Source organism: Meles meles, chromosome X, assembly GCF_922984935.1.
Source record: "Meles meles chromosome X, mMelMel3.1 paternal haplotype, whole genome shotgun sequence".
NCBI classification, from domain to species: domain Eukaryota; kingdom Metazoa; phylum Chordata; class Mammalia; order Carnivora; family Mustelidae; genus Meles; species Meles meles.
Genome location: NC_060087.1, coordinates 6,603,803 through 6,623,645, shown reverse-complemented (window position 1 = coordinate 6,623,645; position 19,843 = coordinate 6,603,803). Strand labels below are relative to the sequence as shown.

General features: G+C 51.7%; 1 protein-coding gene across 3 annotated transcripts in view; it reads right to left on the bottom strand.

Moving 5' to 3' along the window:
* The window catches only part of SHROOM2 (shroom family member 2), a 130,660-nt gene that overhangs the window by 11,191 nt on the left and 99,626 nt on the right, over positions 1-19,843 (bottom strand). For all 3 annotated transcript variants that reach the window (XM_045996460.1, XM_045996459.1, XM_045996458.1), the window contains exons 6-7: positions 5,226-5,861; positions 310-834 (exon numbers count right to left, since the gene is read on the bottom strand). In XM_045996460.1, the coding sequence (XP_045852416.1) occupies positions 310-834; positions 5,226-5,861 (1,161 nt within the window). The remainder of the gene's footprint in view (positions 1-309; positions 835-5,225; positions 5,862-19,843) is intronic.

Genomic DNA, 19,843 nt, shown 5'->3' with positions numbered 1-19,843 from the left:
GCCTGTGGACCTCACCCCGAAGCCCGCGGGCCTGAAGTCAGGAATGCCCGGGGGCTGTGGCAATGTCTCAGCTTTGCCGGCCCTCCGGCTGGCACCCCCAGAGACGGGCCTCTGGGGCTCTTCGAGGAGGGTCACCCAGCAGCCAACGTGGGCTGCAGCACGGGGCGGTGCTTCTGAAAATGCGCCCCTGGAAGGCCACCGCGAGAACAGATGCACGGGGCAGCCCCGGCCCCCTGTAGCCCGGAGCCACGAAGACGGCGGAAGCTGGGAGGGAAGAGGCCCGCCGCCGTCCCCCGCAGCCACACTCACTTCTCGTCCGCGCCTCTCGGAGACGGGACTTTGGGCAGCAGCTTGCGGCGCTGCTGGGCTTCCTCCAGCAGGTGCTCGTCTTTGGGGAAGATGCCCTCCATGAGGTCCATGGTGGTCCTCATCTTCACACCGGGGTCCAGGATCTCGGCCAGGGACCGGTCCTTCCCCACGATCTCCCGGGCCAGCTCCTCCGACTTCAGGTCCTCGGCCGTCCTCTCTTTGGCCCTCATGTAGCTGAGGCCGGAGGGGGAGGCCCCGCCGTCCTTGGCGCCGGGCGCGGGGGCACTGGGGCGCGGGGGCTCAGGCTCGGCGTCCTCCCGGCTGTAGAGGCAGAAGCGCGAGTAGGACTGCTCGGACGTGCGGAGCGTCTTGATCTGGTCCTTCTCCAGTCCGCTGGGCAGCGCAGGCAGCTCGGCGGCGCGGGCCAGGCCCTGGCGGCTCTCCTTCTCGGGCCGGCTCTCCGAGTGCACGATCTTGACGGGCACCCTCTTCACCGTGCTGTTGCCGTCTGCCATCCGCTCGATCCTGGAAAGAGAAGAGCCGCGTGCTGACGACACCAGGTGAGCCCCCGCATGGCCGGCTACGTGGGGCCGAAACCGGCGGGCCCCTTGCCTGCCCGGACGGCTGGGGGACATGCGGCCACCGTGGGGACGGGAGCCTCTGTGATCCCCCGACCCAGGACTGGGAGTGGAGGCTGCGGAGGTCCCGATTCCTGACCCCCAAGCGTCAGGGCACCTTCCACTTTCCAACCACGCAAACACCTGCAGACGCCTGGCGCCGGAGCCCGGGGCGGACTCACTGAGGCGGGTGGCAGACCGCTCTTCGCGGCCGGTCAGCGCCGTCCACTAGCCCCGCGCAGGTGCGTCTTCCGTGGGCGGGGAAGCCTGCGACAGGCAGCCTTCCCGACGGGGCAGCTACGTTTGGAGCGGACACTGAGTGCCCGCCGCCACCAGCCCCAGCGTGAGCCTCCTCCCGGGCCGTGCGCTTGCACTGCCGCCCCCCACCGACCTCCCACCGCTCCGCGCTGCAAGCTGCCCCTCATGTGGCTTCTCAAACAGACACACGAGCATCCGGCTGGAAACACAGGGCACACGGCTTTGGCATTATTTTAAGTGACTCACTGAGGACACACTCTTCCTTGGGGGGAAAAAAAAAAAACGTCAGGAGCTGGCGCCTGGGGGACTCAGTTGAGCATCTGACCCTTGATCTCTGCGCAGTGAGTTCAAGTCCGACACTGGGCTCCCTATTGGGTGTGCAGCTTACTTTAAAAAAAAAAGGGGGGGGCACCTGGGTGGCTCAGTTGGTTAAGCGTCTGACTCTTGATTCGGTTCAGGGCAGGATCGATCTCAGGGTTGTGAGACCGAGCCCCGCATGGAGTTCCGCACTGGGTGTGGAGCCTGCTTAAGATTTTCTCTCTCCCTCTCCCTCTTCTGCCCATGTACATGCTCTCTTAAAAAAAAAAAAAAGAAAGAAAAAAATTAATAAAGAAGGTTTTGCAGTGAAAGAAGCTGTGGGGGCCCCCACACCAAAGGGAGAGAACATGGAATGGGTCAGTGCGACGGGCCTTCACGCAGGGCTCCCCAAATGCCACTTCGTGCCCTCAGCTACACCTCGCTGGACCACACCCAGGGACCCCGTGGACCAGGGTCACAGGGACAAACCTGTTTCAACTGTTTTTAAAGGACGTACTGGAGAGAGAGAGCCATCTGCTGGTGCCCCCAACGGAAGGAAAACACAAGTCAAAATCACAGAGCCAAAGTTCCACACTTGTCTCTAACTTAGTGGGCCAAGATCACTTCTACAGTGTGACCCTGATGGACCGAATTTTGTGTAGCACAAGGATCATTCCAATGCTCTCAAGTCAGTCCTTTTTTTCACCTTCTGACTGGTGGCTGAGAACGTAGTATTTTTTTCCCCTGTTTACTGCAGTGTATGGGCTAAAATAATTTTGTATTCTCTTCTCTCCTCTAAGTAGAAATTCTTAGATGTTTTACCTAGGTATTCATGTACAGTCACCCCCAATGCCCTCTTTGTGAATAAATTTTAAAAGACTGGCTCTGCGGAAAATACCGCTTAAATGTGCTAAACTGCAGAAGGAAGCTTCTGGCATCTTATCCAGGCAAAGACAGAGACACAAGAACCCCCCCTTCCCCTTTTCATTCCTTTCATTCCACACTTAGAAACCCAGACCACCTATTACTGAAAAAAATTTTTTTTTTTTTAAAGTCAGCTCTATGCCCCAGGTGGGGCTTGAACTCATGACCCTGAGATCAAGAGTCCCATGCTCTCCCGACTTAACCAGCCAGGCGCTGCCCTCCTACTGACTGCTAAGTTGGCCTCTATTAATATCTTCACCGACTTGTAGAGAAACTGGATTTCCAGGGCAGGAAGACAGAAAAAAGAACACAATGAGAACACGTCCTTTGCATGCTGACCTATCACTTCCCAGCAAAGCATCTCTTCCTGGTGTTTTCTAGCCATACATGGTCTCTCCTCGTGAAAACTGTCCAGACCTCCACATTTGACAAGCCTGATGAACTTTTACTCCAAAGTCAGGACAGAACACAGAAGAGACCTTAACGCAACCAGATCTCATCAATTCCTAATCGAAAGGCAAGAGCAGAGAGATGGAGAAGGTAGGGTACGTTGAGCCGTTCTCCAGCTCTTTGTCCCAGGGCCCCTCTCAAAGCGCCGGCTGCCCACGGGAGCCCGGCCCCACAGCAAGCACCCCACGTGGCTCTGCTCGTGCCCGCCGCCCACAGGAGCCCGTCAGCTGCACGCCGCTCTGGCTGGGATGAGCTACAGGACCCACTCCGGAGATCCTCACACAGAGGCTCAAGGTGCACAGATGCTGTGCACATGGCCACGAAGGAGGCCTCCCGGCACTCCATGGTCATACGCGCCCAAATGGAAACAGACTCTCCGGAAACTCCCCTGAGAGCGCTTCTAGGACGGACCACGTGTCTGTTACTGGCCGAGACCCAAGAGGCTGCTGGCCAGCATCTCCACTTTGTAGTTAAAAACAAAAAACCTGCCGAGAACTTTTAAAGATTCGAAAGTAAGCTACCTAGCTAGAGGACAGGAGCTGATGCATTTTCGGGGGGAGCACGAGTGCCCATTCCGAACCCCCCCGGGGAAGCGACGCTGCACCCTGCCCTCGGCATCGGCTGCAGCCCCACGCCGGCCGCGGCACCTGCTTAGCAGGCGCGTGGGTGCGAGCACACCGGTGGGCGGCCGGCACATGCACACACGGGACCGGGGAATACCGGAAGGAGGGAGACACCAGACACAAAGGGAGGGGAGGGGAGCGGCTCAAGCTCTGGAACCCCGAGTCTGCAGAGGGCCAGGTAAGGACAGCAGCCCTGGGCCGAGCTCTGGCAATAGGCAGCGTGGGCAGCCCCGCCGCGGCACGCTTTCCTTGCTGACCCGCCGCCAGTAGCCAACTGTGGACACCGACCCTGGGCTCTGGCTTCTCCTTTGTCTCTTTGGTCCCTGGGATTGCACATGTTCCTACCAGGTCTGACCCGCAACACACACTGTGGGGAATGTAATTCGGGACCCTATGAGCGACTCCCTCAATAGCAACTTCCAGAGGCCGCACGGGCCCCTGCCTCACCGCGCTTCCTGAGACAAACAGAGAGGACGTATTTGGGTGTATGGGTCCTGATGGCGACCAGAGTTCGGCTCTCTATGAGCACTGGTACAACAAGAGACGTGGGCCCAAGACGGCCACCAGCCGTACAGGGCTCCAACTGACATGTGGAATTTATTTTATTTCTCACTAACGGACGTGCGCATGGCCACAGGTGACTGCTGGCGACAGTGTGAGACAGCTGGGGACATTCTGAGTGCTCCTGGCTGCAGGGCGGACCTGGGGACGTGGAGAAGTACCGCTCACGTCTGCCCATGAGATGCCAGGAGCAACACGCCCTCTTCAGCGGTGACACCCAAAATCTTTCCCAACACAGCTCGATGTGCCCTGGGGACAGACCGGCCCTCTCCCAGGTTGAGAGCCACTGCTCTAGAGAACAAGAGGAAAATTCTCCACTTCTGCCACTTCTCAGTTCTTCACAGGCCCTCAGAGAGGAGGGGGAAAGGAAAACAGTCCGTGCTCTGGACTTGTGAGTCCCCGGCCTGACACGCACCGACGTCTCAGTGGGCACGGCGGACACCCCACGCCTGAAATTCTCACCGCAGCTCCGTGCACCGTGACAGACAGTTCCTCTGCTGTAACGACAGGTGTACAGCAGGTGGGCTCTTCACGTAAGATACAGGAAAAATCACTGTGGAGGGGCGCCTCCGTGGTACAGTCAGTTAAGTGGCCGACTCTGTGGCTCAGGTCACTACCTCAGGGTCCTGGGATCGAGCCCCACGTCGGGCTCCACAATCAGCAGACTCTGCTCTAGTCTCTCTCCCTGCCTCTCTCTTTGCTCCTCCCTACCCCGTGCCTGCTCTCTCCAAATAAAGAAAATCTTAAAAGAAAAAGGAAAAACAGTGTGGAAACACTGGACATTATGAAAAACACCAATTTCTCCTGCAAGTCTCCTGCTTAGTTTAAACCGGATTCTAGTTACAAACAGGTGCTTAGGGAAAACACAGGCCTGATGCGCAGCTGCCTGTGCGGAAGGCGCACATCCACACCCACCTTGGGTGAAAGGGGCAGGGGACGGTCCCCCACCTCCGTCACATCCCCCTCACTCCTGCGGAACAAGACAGTCCCCCCACCTAGCTCAAGATTCGAGTGACCACTGCAGCTGTGCATTCCCCCATTGTCAGTCGCCAGGAGCAACTGAAAACCCCACATGCGGAGGCAAAGCAGGGCCCCCGGCGTCCAGCACCCAGGGGAGACGTGCCGGCAGCCTCCTGCGGGAGCCCAGGAAAGGGAAGAGCACACGCCCGCCGGCCCAGAACAGTACCGTGCGCAATTCTCGTCCTGGATCAGCAGGGGTGGTTTGTCGGTCAGCTTCTGGGGCGCGAACTGAGGAGAAGGGGAGCGAGAAGTCTCCATGGCGGAAGTCTGCAGGGGCCGGAACCTGGAAGGGAGCTGGGCCTCACGCTTCGGACAGGTTGTGTGCTCATCTACATGCCGCTCGCCATGCTCGCCAGCCGCCCTCACGCCGTCTTCGGGCTGCACGCTGCTCAGCTTCTCCACCAAGGGACAGGGGCTGTGGGACAGGGACAGACGGTCCACACACGCCTCGAGGGCTTCCGGGGACAGAGGGGCAAGGGACCGGCTGGGGGCACCTAGGTGAGCGGCCCCAGGCAGGCCACCGGCCAGGCCCTTGAGTTGCCTGGGTTCACGTTTGGGCGGCGGCGGCCTCTGTGGGGCTGGCTTCTTGGGGAGCGCTGCAGTGTTCACAGGCCTTGGGTCCTGCCCCCAAGTGTGCAGGGCCGAAGGGGTGTCCGGCACGTGTGGTGCTGGGCCGAGTGTTTCCTCTGGGTATCTGTAATCTCGAGGTAGGGTCCCCGCTCGGCAGCGGGCCTCCTGGGACGGCTCTGGAAGGTCCTGCTGTGCCGCCGAACCGACCTCTGGACACTGGGCATCTGCTTGTCTAGAGGGAGAAAGTATACAAATGAGCAAACGATTGTAAGTAATATCTTCCCTTCAAATGGGACTAGAACCCAGATCTGCATAATCTGCAACTGTCTGAAGGAATTAAACCCGTGTACGTTTTCCCATACATGTGCACACACAAGTTGCATTCTGGGGCAAAAAAATGCACACAAACATTTTAAAAAACCACACTGATGAAAATTCTCCTACGGCTAGATTCAGAAATCCTTATTTCATGTCACAACAGTATATTTATGTGGCTTACTTTGGGAAATTGCCACATACAAAGGGCTAGAACTTTCAAACATGAGCCACAAATCCATTTATTAATAATAACCTTAAAAAACAAACTCTTTAAAATCAGTCATGTGTTACTAAAAAGGAGAAAAACAGACTTTTGGGCACCGCGAGTAGTTCACTGATGTTTCCATCCTGTGATCTGTTTCCAGTTCTGTCTTCACTTTCTGGGCACATCTGTGTGTGTTTAGTATGTGCAGACACACCCCCCCATGGAAAGACCCTCCCCAACACTCCCACCGCAGGCTTCCCGGGTGCGCATCTGCGCTCTAGCCAACTCTCATGGGCTAACAACGACCAAGCCTGAAACAAAGCAGGGGCACACCTTTGCCGACACCTGGTTTCTTTCCACCGGAGTCACAAAGTGAGCTTCCGACGGGATCTCCGGTTCAGGGAAGAGCAGTTTTGCACTGAGGAGACAACTGTGCTGTTAAAGGAAACTCTACGAAGGGCAGCGATGGGGGAACCAGGACACGGAGCACCAGCGCTCAGAAGCGACGGACCCTCCTAGGTAACAGTCAGATAAGGCTTTCCCTTGACACGCTGGGCAGGAGCCTTGGGACCCAGGAGTGAGCCGGCCCCTGGGACAGGATGCCTGGCCTGAGTGTCACAGACGTCCCAACCATCCCCACCCCCGGCTGCCGTCCTGCAAGTCCAGTGTCCTGCGCATGTCCCTCTGACCATGTCCTCGGGAGAAGTGGAAACCCACACCATGCCCAATTCCCTCCCCTTCCCCATGGTCCGCCAGCTGGGGCCAGCCCCCCAACCCTGCGCTGTGGGGGACACAGCCAGACCCTGCCCCACCTAGAAGCTAGAGGCTCTCCGTATCTGGAAGAAGGCACAGGAACTCAAGTCCCAGCAGGGCCCAGAGAGAGACAGGGCAGCACTGATGTCTGCGGGCAAGACGCTAACACACCGCCTCAGCTTAGAAGACACACGGCAAAAGAGCCAAGCACAAGAGCTTAAAATATTAACCCAGTTCCCGGAAGTCAGCTATTTCAGAAAAAACAAAACAAAACAAAACAAAAAAAAACATGATCAGGTACACACTAAAAGAAACTAGAAGTTTTCAAAATAACTTGAACACAGCAATGAATGTTTGCGGAACAGAGTGGAGCAGCTGTTTGGCTACCGAGTCACACTGAAACCCCGTGGCGCTGAGAACGCAGTGCGAGACGCGCAACTCACGGTTCAGGCGTGCGCGAGGGGGTCTGACCCGCTGCGGGCGCGGAATGCCTATGTCTCCCTGCCATTCAGCCACTGGCCTCTGAAGACCATAAAACGTTAATTCACGACAATTCACAAATGCCTCCCCAATATTTCGTTTCAAAGCGCTGAGCCACCTTTGCATCTTTTCTCCTCTCCTACCAACATGCTTGGAATACAGCATCCACAGACCTGCAGGAAAGCACCAGGTGCTCCCAGACACACACAATTTAGCTACAATGTACTGCTTCAATCTAAGTGCTTTCGGGCATGTGGATTCACATTTAACATGTTATCCATATAGGGATCTATCTGTAGCGTGGGTTCTGGACAGAAGGGACGAGGTCTTTGCAGAAACACGAGAGAACTCGCAGATGCGGAAATAAGGACTCAGAGAGAAAGATCGGCTGCACAGAGTGTGCCCAAGGGCTGTGTCCCGGCTTCTGTCAGGCACAAGGTCCCACGGGCTCCATCCTGTGTCCCCGGTGGGGCATCCTTTGCCGTGCTCTCACTTCAAGTATAAAGTCAATGGTGATAGTAAGAGCCACAGATAAAGTAAGGATGTCTGAAGGATCTGTCAGCGAAAGCATGGAAGCCTTTTGCTCCCAGACATTCCCAGAGCAGTGCGTCAAGCCATACAAAGGCACACTGAGAAGGCAGCTGCATTCTAGCGTCCCAGGAATTAACATGCAGCATCGGTTGCTCACTGTCATATAGATCATGCTAATGACACGTTACGAAGGGGAACGCTGCTCCCGCGGGTCCAGGACGAGGGAGGCCTGGCGGGTTCCACGTACCGGAGACTCCCCAAGCCCTGCCGCCCGCTCTGGGGCTGGACCCTGCCTGCGCCGTCCTTTCTCCTGGGCCCGGCCGCTGTGGAGGCAAGTGGAGCTGAAGCGTCTGCAACAGGGCAGCGACGGAAACAAATCCGAGGAGGAAAACGCCCGAGGAAAGGCCACGGTGAACACCGCTCAGTGGCCCACATACCCTGTGACAGGGCAGAGAGAACCAAAGGGCCAAAAGGAAAAAGATAATGTAATATGCATCCAGACACACACACAGCCAATGCTCTGGAAATCCCACCCCCACGGCTCTCACATGGGCAGTTTTTGATCTGGGTATGGAGAGGGCCAGGCTCACGTCTAAATGCCGTTTCCATATCAGAGAGGTAGCCGCTTTACTTCCAGACTCCACCTGCTCATGATGAGCCCTGTGGCAGCCCTGGATTTGTCCCTCTGGGTCCCAGTTTTCTGCTCCCCATCACACAGGCCCTTGGTTCCTGGCCGCCCCCAGCACGGGACAGGTCTCACTCTCCAGTGACTCGTGGTTCACAGTCTCTGCTCTTCACTGGGCTTGTGCTCTCACTCTTTCTCTCCCTCAAATAAATAAATGAATAAAATGTTAAAAAACAAAACAAAACACAGCTTGTCTGCCCTGTATCTGTGCAGAACACAACCAGCCAGGCTCTCTGAGGAACAACAACGCCACCAGGGAAGCAGACGAGCCAGGGCTGGGCACGCACGGGACGCTCACAGCACAAGTCCAAGTCTCCCGAAGGAATCCCTGGCATCCCCGCTGATCTTCCCGTCCCCCCACGGAAATCCCAACAGACGCACATCACCTTGGGGAAGCACAGGCAGAAAGGTCTTCTGTCTACACAGCACCGCACAAAGGCCGAATGATGTGGGAAAAGATGATGGGCAAGGCATGGGAACGCTGGGAGCGCCAGGGAGGTAATCAACCGATCAACTGACTGATTCACTAATGACCAGACAGAAACACTCTAGAAACGTCTCACACCGCACGAACACCCAGCAATGATGGCACCACCCGCTCTTTCCTGGGAGACGCCAGATGGGAATAGGACTTCGCACACGGTGAACCCCTGTAGGTCAGAGGCTGTCTGGTTGTCCTATCCCAGTTTCCAAGCATGCAAACAGTATCTGCCAGACGAGCGGACAGATACGCTCGTGACGATGGGGACAGCAGTTTCCCTACGTCCTGTTCCCACTCTGTGTCTTGGAGAATCATGTTGTGGGAGGACAGGAACCCTGAAGTCATTTTCGATTCAGTCCTTTCTTCACTGTAACATCTCCACTGAAGTTTTTCTCTCCGCACCAACCCCAAATAGGCTCTCTCTTCGTGATTCTAAAGCCATGTGGGGAAAGCAATCACTTTAGAATGAAGACCAATACGTCATCTGTAGTTGAGTGGAGAACGGATTCATAGAGAGATTCCACTCGCAGAAGATCCAAAACCAAGTGTACAAGCACAGACTTCAGGAAGGGCTGGTGTCCAAGCAGAGAAAACACCTATATGTAGCGATTACAATCTGCGACGGCCCAGCAAGTATCCAGCTCTGTTTTCAGAACACGTGTTTTGAATCTATTCCAGGCCGCTTTCGGTTTTTTTTTTAAATGGCTAGAGACCCTCATTCCTGGTTCCAAGATGTGACACTTGGGAAAAATCATGTAAATTCCTTCTGCCAATCAAAGCTCCAGGCCAGTGAGAATCACAGGCTCCGACAGATGGAATAAAAATGACATTTGCATGTGATTTGTTAGCTGTGTTTTCTTCTGGCATTCTGTTTTTGGCTGTCCTAAAAATATGTTTTGCGCAAAGTTCAAAGTGTGGGCAAGCCTGATACCAACTGCGATTTTTTTTTTAGAAGTGGCCGAACTGATGAAATCAGGATTGCAGGGGCGAGTGGGGCTCGCCAATGACGTCACTCAGCGGCCGGCCACAGACTGCACTCAGCCTGCGCTGCAAGTTTGACCTGGTGACTCAGCGGGACGCCACTAGTCTTCTGTGTCCTCGGGAAATGCCACCAGTTCCCCCATGGCCCAGTGGAGACCGGTCATCTCTTCTGATGGGGGTTCGGGTGCTCTGGTTAGGCCACACGTGGAGCACCCAGGACTCCCCTCTCAGCATGGGTCAACCAACGTCGGACCAGAACATAACGGAAGCAGGATACGAAATGCAAACTACGAGAGACACAGGGTAAAGAAAAAGTCCCCTCTGACTTCTGATGCCCTGAATAGCTCTTTCCACAGGGCATGGGACGCTATTACCAATTTGAAGACGATCTAAAGAAAACGGGGAAAAGGTCCTCAATATTCCAGGCTTTTGATCCTCCCAGGCGTGATGCTACTCTATCCATATTTATTTCTGGGGTTTGTAAAGAGGAGTGTAATGCTGCAGGTACATGCAGCCTGCTGAGACTCTATCTGAGCCCAACCTCTCATTCCCCTCTCACCCAGAATAAACCCTGTCCCGATGGACGAGAGCAGGGCAGTGTTTTCGTCTGATATTTTGGTTTTAAAGCTTTTTTAAGGAAGACCATTTCCACCAGATACTGGAGGGCACATCCAGTCAACCCCCAGTATCCACCCCCTAGGCTCATCCACTTTGCACTCCTGGTTCATGTTATTTCCTGAACCCAGCCCTCCAATTCTCCAGAGCATTCTAAAGGAGTGTAGGGGATGACTTCAGACATACAAATCTAAGCTCTCCTCAACCTCACCTTGCAAGAAGCCAGGCCTGGCAGAGGTAGGGGCTGATGAGGACGCGCATGCCTGTGAATCTGTATCTGAGTGAAAGCCTTCCAGCAATCTGGATTTTCTGTCAGCGTGGAGAATCTCGGCTCCATGGGACCCTCCCTTCCCCAATTCTGTATCTCCCATTTTTCTTTTCTTCCCCTCCCTTTTTAAAAAAGAGTTTACTTATTTATTTGACAGAGAGAGACACAGCGAGAGAGGGAACACAAGCAGGGGGAGTGGGAGAGGGAGAAGCAGGCTTCCTGAAGAACAGGGAGCCAGATGTGGGGCTCGATCCTAGGACCCTGGGATCATGACCTGAGCTGAAGGCAGACGACTAATGACGGAGTCACCCAGGCACCCCCATATCTCCCATTTTTCTAACCACTTGATATGAATATTAAAAATTACTCCTGAGCCTAATCCTTGGCTTGGCATGTCGCTCTAAAACTAGATTATCATCATCTGAAAAAACAGCAACATTAAGTGCCCCTGGCTACCAGCCTCGGAGGAACCAATCCTTCCTTGATCCTTAATCCTCCACCCAGAAAGAGTTCTCAAACCCTGGGCCCAGGGGATTTGGCTCTCGGGCTGTAGTTCACCAAACCCTGGTCTAGAAGGCAAGGCAGATATTAATTCCTTAAAAATTCAAGCTCATTTTGAAAAGTACTATGAAGAACGTATGAGGAGAAAGGAATGCCAAAGGGGAGAAGAGCTCTTTACACCAAGAGCAAGGTCTGCTGGGTTCTTTTAAACTGGGCATTTTTTAGCTACTGGTGGGAGCAACGGTCTCTTGTGACCAACCTCATGTGAACCAGAGAGGAGTGTGTCACAAACTGTCACTTGAAATCATTAGAAGCAGTGAGAAGGAAAAATCGGATCAGATCAATATTTTATGATGGCAGACATTCCATTCATCTCAATAGTAGTTTTGGGAACATCTCCGGTGCTTAAGCTTTTATTAGGTATGATCTGTTGTTAATAAGAACTTAAATGCTACTACAAGCGTTACGGCACAGGTAACAAGCAATAAATGAATTTGAGTTCACCTTAATTCTTGCCCCTAGATCTACATGCTTTTCTTCTGACCCACTAAGTTTTTAAAACCACGTGTTTGAATTCCTAGAATCTCGCTATGGATCTGGGAGTTCTTCACGTTACAAAACATGTTCACCTCTTTTCTTCCCCACACCTACCATAATTTTATTAAGGTATTGTTTATATATGATAAAATTCAAGCCATCGGAGGTCTGAGTAAATGTGCAGCGCTGTGTGTTCCCCACCACAGTCGAGTCTAAATACAACTGCACTGTCCCAGAAAGTTCCCGCTTGTTCTCAGGCAGTCATCTGGGCCTGGCTTGAAACTACTGTAAGTTGCTCAGTGTTCTTATCTGGCAGGAGAGCCTACTTCAGGCAAATGTAGATTTAAATTCCTTAGAACTACCAACCAACCCCCCACTAAAATGACAGGGAAATGCCCCATTTCAACAAATTGGAGAGGGGAATCTAACCACCACTTTCACAAATTAAATTTTCTGAAAGCAAAGCCATCTTGCAGTAACTTTTCCAGATTGTTAAAGTATTCCATGTGACAGATCCCCCATGATGGGCATTTCCAACCTTCTTCTTTCCTCCATTTACCACATTTTCCCAACACGCACACATTTTTGTCATGATTAGCATGGAAACTAGAGAGCTTGATCCTCTCCCCCGGAAACCTCCAGTGTCTCCTCTCACCATCACCAAATCAAGGCCAGACTGCAGGCTTGATCTTCTAGGCTCCCCCTCTCATCCTTCCCAAGCCACCTACGAGTCCTCAGGGACTCCTGCAACATACATTTTGGACAGAGGCCCTTCCCTGCCATGGATGCCTTGTGGTTTCCAGATCTCTGCTTTGATCCACACTGTTCAGGAGATGTCCTAGAGACACCATTCCTGTTTTCTTTAAGATCCAAATGAAGCGTAACATTTTCCATGGAGCATTTCCCAGACCTGTTGACAAAGATAACCCTTTCTCCTGCTGAACCCCCATAAGGACTTAATGTGTTTGTCCCCAAACTGTTATTTCATCTGTGTTATTTTCATTTACTATCGATCCTCCTGGGTACATTGCTAGCACCCATCTCTGTCCCTGGCACAAAGCAGCCTTCAGCAAAGACTCAGTGAGGTAACAGGGAGAAACGGAGGCAGGAAGGGAGGGAGTGGGGAGAGGAAGACAACAGTGGCAGGCTGATTTTCTTGCGCCTTCTGACTACCCTGCATCACAGCACTTACATTTATTTCTGGGTCCCTCCAAAATGCATGTGTTAGATGCTAACACCCACCCCCAACAGGAAGGTGTGAGGTGGCGGGCGGGGCCTTTGGGAGGTCATGATATGACGATTGAGTCCTCAGCCATGGGACAGTGAGCTTCTGCGGGAGACAGGAGAACACCTGCTGCCTTGCTCTCCGCTCTCCCCCACCTAAGGACAGAGCGGACAGAGCGAGAACACAGCCGTCTACAAGCCAGGAGGCGGGTCTCAGCAGGCAGCGAATCAGCTGCACTCCCGTCTTGGACTTCCAGCCTCTGGAACCGTGAGCAATCACGGTCGGCCCACGGCAGTCTGTTACGGATTATTCTCCCCAAGAAGAGAGGAGAAGAGCTTTTGAGGGAGAATCTCTCTGAGCCTGATTCAATTTTATAGGCTCTCCGGTGCCTGACCACAGAAATACAGATCCGTTACCAGAAACACATTTGTCCCCTGAAGACTCTGCGGGAAACCGCGCTGCTTCCGGTCTCGTGGTAATGAAAACATAGGCGCAAACGCGCCCACGCATGCGCATGCACGGGCACGCACACCCACGCATGCGCATGCACGGGCATGCACGCACGCATACCAGCGTGCGGGAACGGTGAGACCTGGGAGAGCATCTTCCGCTGCCCCCGGTCTGAAAGGAGAGGAGGACCGCATGCGTCGGCTGTCCTCCGTAGGGCTCCTGCCTCCTTCCAATTTCACGTTACACCGCCGTGAATGGGGCAGAAACAGAAGCGGCTCACGGATTCAGTTACGGTTACTTGTCTGTGAAAGGCCACTGGAAGTCACTCGATTTTTCAACAAAGTGGAGACCGTAATAAAAAATATGAACTCGCGGGGCGCCTGGGTTGGCTCAGTGGGTTAAAGCCTCTGCCTTCAGCTCAGGTCATGATCCCAGGGTCTTGGGATCGAGCCCTGCATCGGGCTCTCTGCTCTGTAGACAGCCTGCTTCCTCCTCTCTCTCTCTGCCTGCCTCTCTGCCTGCTTGTGATCTGTCTGTCAAATAAATAAAATCTTTAAAAAAAAAAACAAAAAAACTCGCGACTGAGTAGCCCTTCGCTGTTTCCAATGTATTTATATCTATAGTTATATGGCTTCTAATTATTTTATTTTGACATACACCACCCCAAAACATTTGACCACTCGGGGTTTAAGTATCAAAGGAAAACACACAACAGGAACATATTAAAATGAACATAAACGCATCACAACGAGAGGAAACAGAAGGGAGAAACACACAAGCATGGACAAATGCTCAAATGAGCAGATGCTAGAATACCCGGAGGTCTGGTGGTTGTGCCTCCACAGACCTGGGGCACTGCGAAGCCAAGCACGTCTCCATTCTTCAGCAGAGACGACCCTATTACTAACCTCCATTTGCAGAAAGCGAGCACGACGGACACAACTCAGCATTTCCAGGACACTGAAGCCCCAAGAGCTTGTTTTCTAACCTGAGCTAGGGTGGAGACTTCATTTCTGACTCCTGCTTTCTCTCCGCAACACCACGTTAGACGTTCTCCTAAAACACTGGGGTTCTTCTCTGCCTGAGCAGTTTTATCTTTGCAAAGCTACTAGAGAATATTGCAGCTGGCAGTCTACAGCTCATAGGAAATTCATGCCCACAGAGCCCCACATGGTTATGCTTTCTACAGCAGGAAGGCAAATGCCAGCACACAACTGCCAGGAGCCAGGAGCTAGCAGAATGGGAATGGATTGCACGCAGCCACCAGCGAGGGGCAACAACATGATCACCACTAGTACATGGAAAAGGAAAAAAAAAAAAAAACTACTGTAACCAACCATAAATGTTTGAAAAGCACACAGCAGATCTTTTGCAACCTAAATAACAATAATCAAGAAGAAAAGTCCCCACGCCCAACAGGAAAACGAACACAAGATGTGAGCAGTAACGAACAAGAGAAAAAAATACAAACAGCTAGGCAACACACAAGGTTTAACTTCGCTCCTTCCTGAGAAAATGCAAGCTAAAAATGAAATAACCAGGAGGTGCCCTGGTGGCTCAGTCGGTTAAGTGTCTGACTCTTGATTTCAGCTCAGGTCTTGATGTCAGGGGCATGGAGCCTACTGGAAGGCAAGAAGGAAGGACGGACGAATGAACTTTTTTGCCTATCGAGTCACAGAATTTTTTAAACATCCACTATGGACAACGTTTTGGGAAGGGCAGGACTGTCCTAGGCTGTTGGGTGGCTGGATGTAAATAGTACACACGTCATGGAAGGCTTCTTGGGCATACTTCCCAAAAGCCTGCCTTGCGATTCCCGATCTAGAATTTTACTCTGAGGAAATCAGCTTGCCGGAACAAGAATATTTTACAAGATGTTTGCTACAGTATTACTTATAACTGTGAAACACTAGAGACAACCCGAAAAGTCCAGAGGACCTCTACTGGCCACTCATATCTCAGAATGCCATGCATCATATAAAGAACTTCCTTCAATTTTTACTAAGAATGTTTTAATTAGCAAAGCAGATTTTAAAATATGTCCTTAAAAAAGAAAAACAACAACAACAACAACAACAACAAACTGTAAGGGTGCCTGAGTGGCTCAGTTCGTTGAGTGTCTGCCTTCAGGTCAGGTATGATCCCAGGGTCCTGGGATCCAGTCCTGCATCAGGCTCTTTGCTCTGCAGGGAGCCTGCTTCTCCCTCTCCTTCTGCCTGCTGCTCCCCCTGCTTGTGCACTCTCTCTCTCTCAAATAAATAAATAAAATATTTTAATATATATACACAACCTAGGGGAGCCATAATCCTCAAACTAGTAAAAAATTTTTTTAAAAAAAGATTTTATTTATTTATTTGACAGAGGGAGAAAGAGTACAAGTAGGCAGAGAGGCAGGCAGAGGGAGAGGGGGAAGCAGGCTCCCCGCTGAGCAGGGATCCCGATGTGGAACTCGATCCCAGGACCTTGGGATTATGACCTGAACTGAAGGCAGTCGCTTAACAAACTGAGCCACCCAGGCGCCCCAAACTAGTAAAAATTCTGACTCTCAAAAATATACGTCAAGCTCATGAAATTAAGGAGCCATTCTGAATGTGGGGTAATTATTTGGTAAAAGATGAAAATAGGGGGTGCCTGGGTGGCTCAGTGGGTTAAAGCCTCTGCCTTCAGCTCGGGTCATGATCCTGGGGTCCTGGGATCAAGGCCTGCATCCTGCTCTCTGCTCAGCAGGGAGCCTACTTCCCTCTCTGTCTCTCTGCCTGCCTCTCTGCCTACTTGTGATCTCTGTCTGTCAAATAAATAAATAAAATCTTAAAAAAAAAAAGATGAGGGCACCTGGGTGGCTCAGTGGATTAAGCCGCTGCCTTCAGCTCAGGTCATGATCTCAGGGTCCTGGGATCGAGCCCCGCATCGGGCTCTCTGCTCCGCAGGGAGCCTGCTTCCTCCTCTCTCTCTGCCTGCCTCTCTGTCTACTTGTGATCTCTCTCTCTGTCAAATAAATAAATAAAATCTTAAAAAAAAAAAGATGAAAATAGAATTATAATAATAGTATATTCTTCCCATAATTGAAGAGAAAATCATTTGCTTTGGTTGTCCTCCTCCCACGACAACTAAATGTGATCCAAAATTCTACAATCTCACACCCAAGGAGAGCGTCTACTTATTGCTACTCGGCTGAACCATATTTGGAAATGGGTGATTTACCCAGTAGGCTTTAGATATATTTATTGTACGTAACAGTTGACCTTCTAGACTGTATTCCTCTATGAAATGTCTCACACATGAGTGCATGTGTATTGCACATATATACACACACATGCATGTGTATATCCGTGTTAAACACCTTCCTAGAATTTCTAATTACTCCACCTTTCGTGGCCTAAGTGTGTTTCAGGGCCCACTGTCTAGACTCTGTAACAGTCATTCAGTAACACACGGTATGCATGTGACCCCGCAGAGCACCTTGCTTATCAGCTGCTGACTTTGTGGGGTGCTGGCGCCCAGCCCCGAGGCAGGTCTAGCTGTTGGGGGCGCCCGTTACGTGTACATGGACCGCAGAGCTACTCCACACATGTGTCTCCTCTCCATGTCTAGGTCCTTCTTTCACAAGTGTTGGTGGCACGGGAGTCAGACAATGTGACCTATGGGCCTGGAGGGTGACCTTAAGGGGAATTCAAGTCCCTGGCTTCTCTCCCTGAGAATGAAACGCTGTTACGGCTTAACGTGACCTTAGAAATCAGTGGCTCTAAATGCCTGCTGTTATGGACAAAGGAATGGAGGGTCAGAAAGGCCGTGTGACCTGCAAATTTACACCCACGTGGGGTTGGGACACGCGTCCCCAGTCTCTCTGTCTGGTGAGGGGTTCTTGGTACTACACACCCCCCATGGGAGACCACACTGGGATTCCTTCTCACTGCACCTTCAGCATAGGGGATGTGGGCCTCGAAAGGTCATAGGAGGCTGGGTTTGGCAACATGCACCACCACCATCCCCACTCAGCCCGTACTCACCTGTAGGACCTTTCCAACATCAGAGGCAGGGGGTATTGATCAGCAGGAACCCACAAGGTGAAAAACCAGCCCTACTGCATATATGGGCTCTCCACTAACCGGCTCTGTGAACCCAGTCACTTAAGGCCCACTTTGTTTATGTAGAATGAACACGGTATGCGATGTGGTAAGACCCAAGATATATGTGGGGAGGGATGCTCTGTGAACTTTAAAAATTAACAGAAGAGATTCCACAATTTTTTTTTTTTAAGGCAAAAAACTCAGTAACTCTAAGATCTTTTCAGACATCCAGTTATGTGTATAAGCCTCCCAGAACGGACCTGACGATCTAGGAAAAGCCAACTAGAAAGCACTAGTGGCCACTAACCAGGAAAAGACAGACGGACCCAGTGGCCACAAAACAGCGGCCCTTGGTTCTGCTACTTCACCACCTTAATCTTCTGAAATTTTAAGGCAGAGACGAGGCAAAGAATTACAAGCATTAAAAGTAGAACAAATGCATTCTAAAGGCCACATGAAATATTTGCTGCCAATACACCTCTGAAATTCAAAGGCGGACCCTGGGGAAGGAGCCAGTCCGTGCAGAACAAGAGCAGCAAGCACGCGCTTCCCAGGGTCACGTCTCTCCGGCTGGGCAGGAGATGCCGAACCCAACCCAGACGGTTCATACCAACATACGCGGTTATTTCGGGCACTACTCGAAACAACTGCTGCTGTGTGTATTCTGTTCACGCATCTATGAGGATACCCTGCACATTTTTCTTTAAGGGGTGTGTGTTAGTGTGGGTGTGAGTGTGTGTGCACACGTGAGAGAAAAAGACGGAATGTTTTTTCTACCATGCATGACAAAAAGCCAGTGTAGAGATGTACCTCTCCCTACCATCTGTGGAATACTTTTCTGCAATGTAACCATAAACAATATTCAGACAATAGCCCCTCAAAGATTCTGCTTTGCAAGGAAAACAGGCCAGCCAGCCAGCCAGCCAATCCGTACCAAATTTTCCAATATTTTATGTGACATGTTTCATTCATTCATTCTCTAAGTCTTCAACGTGTAAGGCTCTCTAATTATTTAATTATAAATGCTGCCAGGCAGATTTCTCAAAACCTTTTTTCCAACCCCTTTTCCTTTTTCCTTCTCACCAGCATGACTGCAAACACATGCATTTTAAAATAACTACTACCCATGTGAGTCCGTAAATGCAGACCGGTCAGTAGATGCAGGTGTGTGCGTGTGTATGCACACACAGACACACACACACACACATATGCAGCAATTTCTCGGAAAATGGCATCCTCCCTCCACACACAAAAGCCTCCATCAGTAAAGGCAAAGCATTTCCATCAATCAGAAATACGGCCACAGATGTTTCTTTTACAATACAAAAGGTCAAAAAAAAAAAGATTCATAGCACATGTCTGCTGAAACCTGTAAAGAGACGACATGCCTCTCAGCTGTCACTATCACACCAGAGAGCAAAATCTAAGAACTGGAAAATACGCAGAGCCACACTAATTCCATTTTCTCCAGTGAGATGTTTTCACTGCAATTAGCAAGCAGGCTATGTGTGAATTTACCCACAGAGCATTTTTTTCATGACTCAACATGCACACCTGATTTTGTCCCCCCCACCCCGCAACCGCCCCTTTTCCATGTGGCTGACTCACCATTTCCTTTCAATATCTGCAGTCAGAGTCTCAGTCATGAAAATGCTAATTTCTTACTGGCATGGAAAAAAAGAAAAGGCCAGACAAGGACCACGGATCCTCGTGCAATGCTGGCCTTCCGCAGGGAAGGCAGAGGTCTGCAGCTCTGACGGGGAACAAGGCTCCCACATGCCACGGCTACCGGTCACACCTGCACGAGGGCTTGCAGCCCGGAACGCCGGACTGAAAGGCACTGCTTTCTAGTTTCAGCGCGCCTTTAGCCGACTGCAGAGACCAAAGCTGCAAAATGTGCATGTATCTATCTGCACACGAGCAGCACACGCGCAACATGCCCACACACATATGTGCACGCGTGCAGGGCTTGAGCTGGGAACTGGACCCCGATTTGCATTCTTTTTCATTTTCAGGCAGAACAATAAACAAGGGAGATATCTGCAGACCTCCCCAGAGCTGACCCACTGCACTGCGAGCTGACAACCTGCTTTTAAAGACAGGAGAACAAAAGAAAC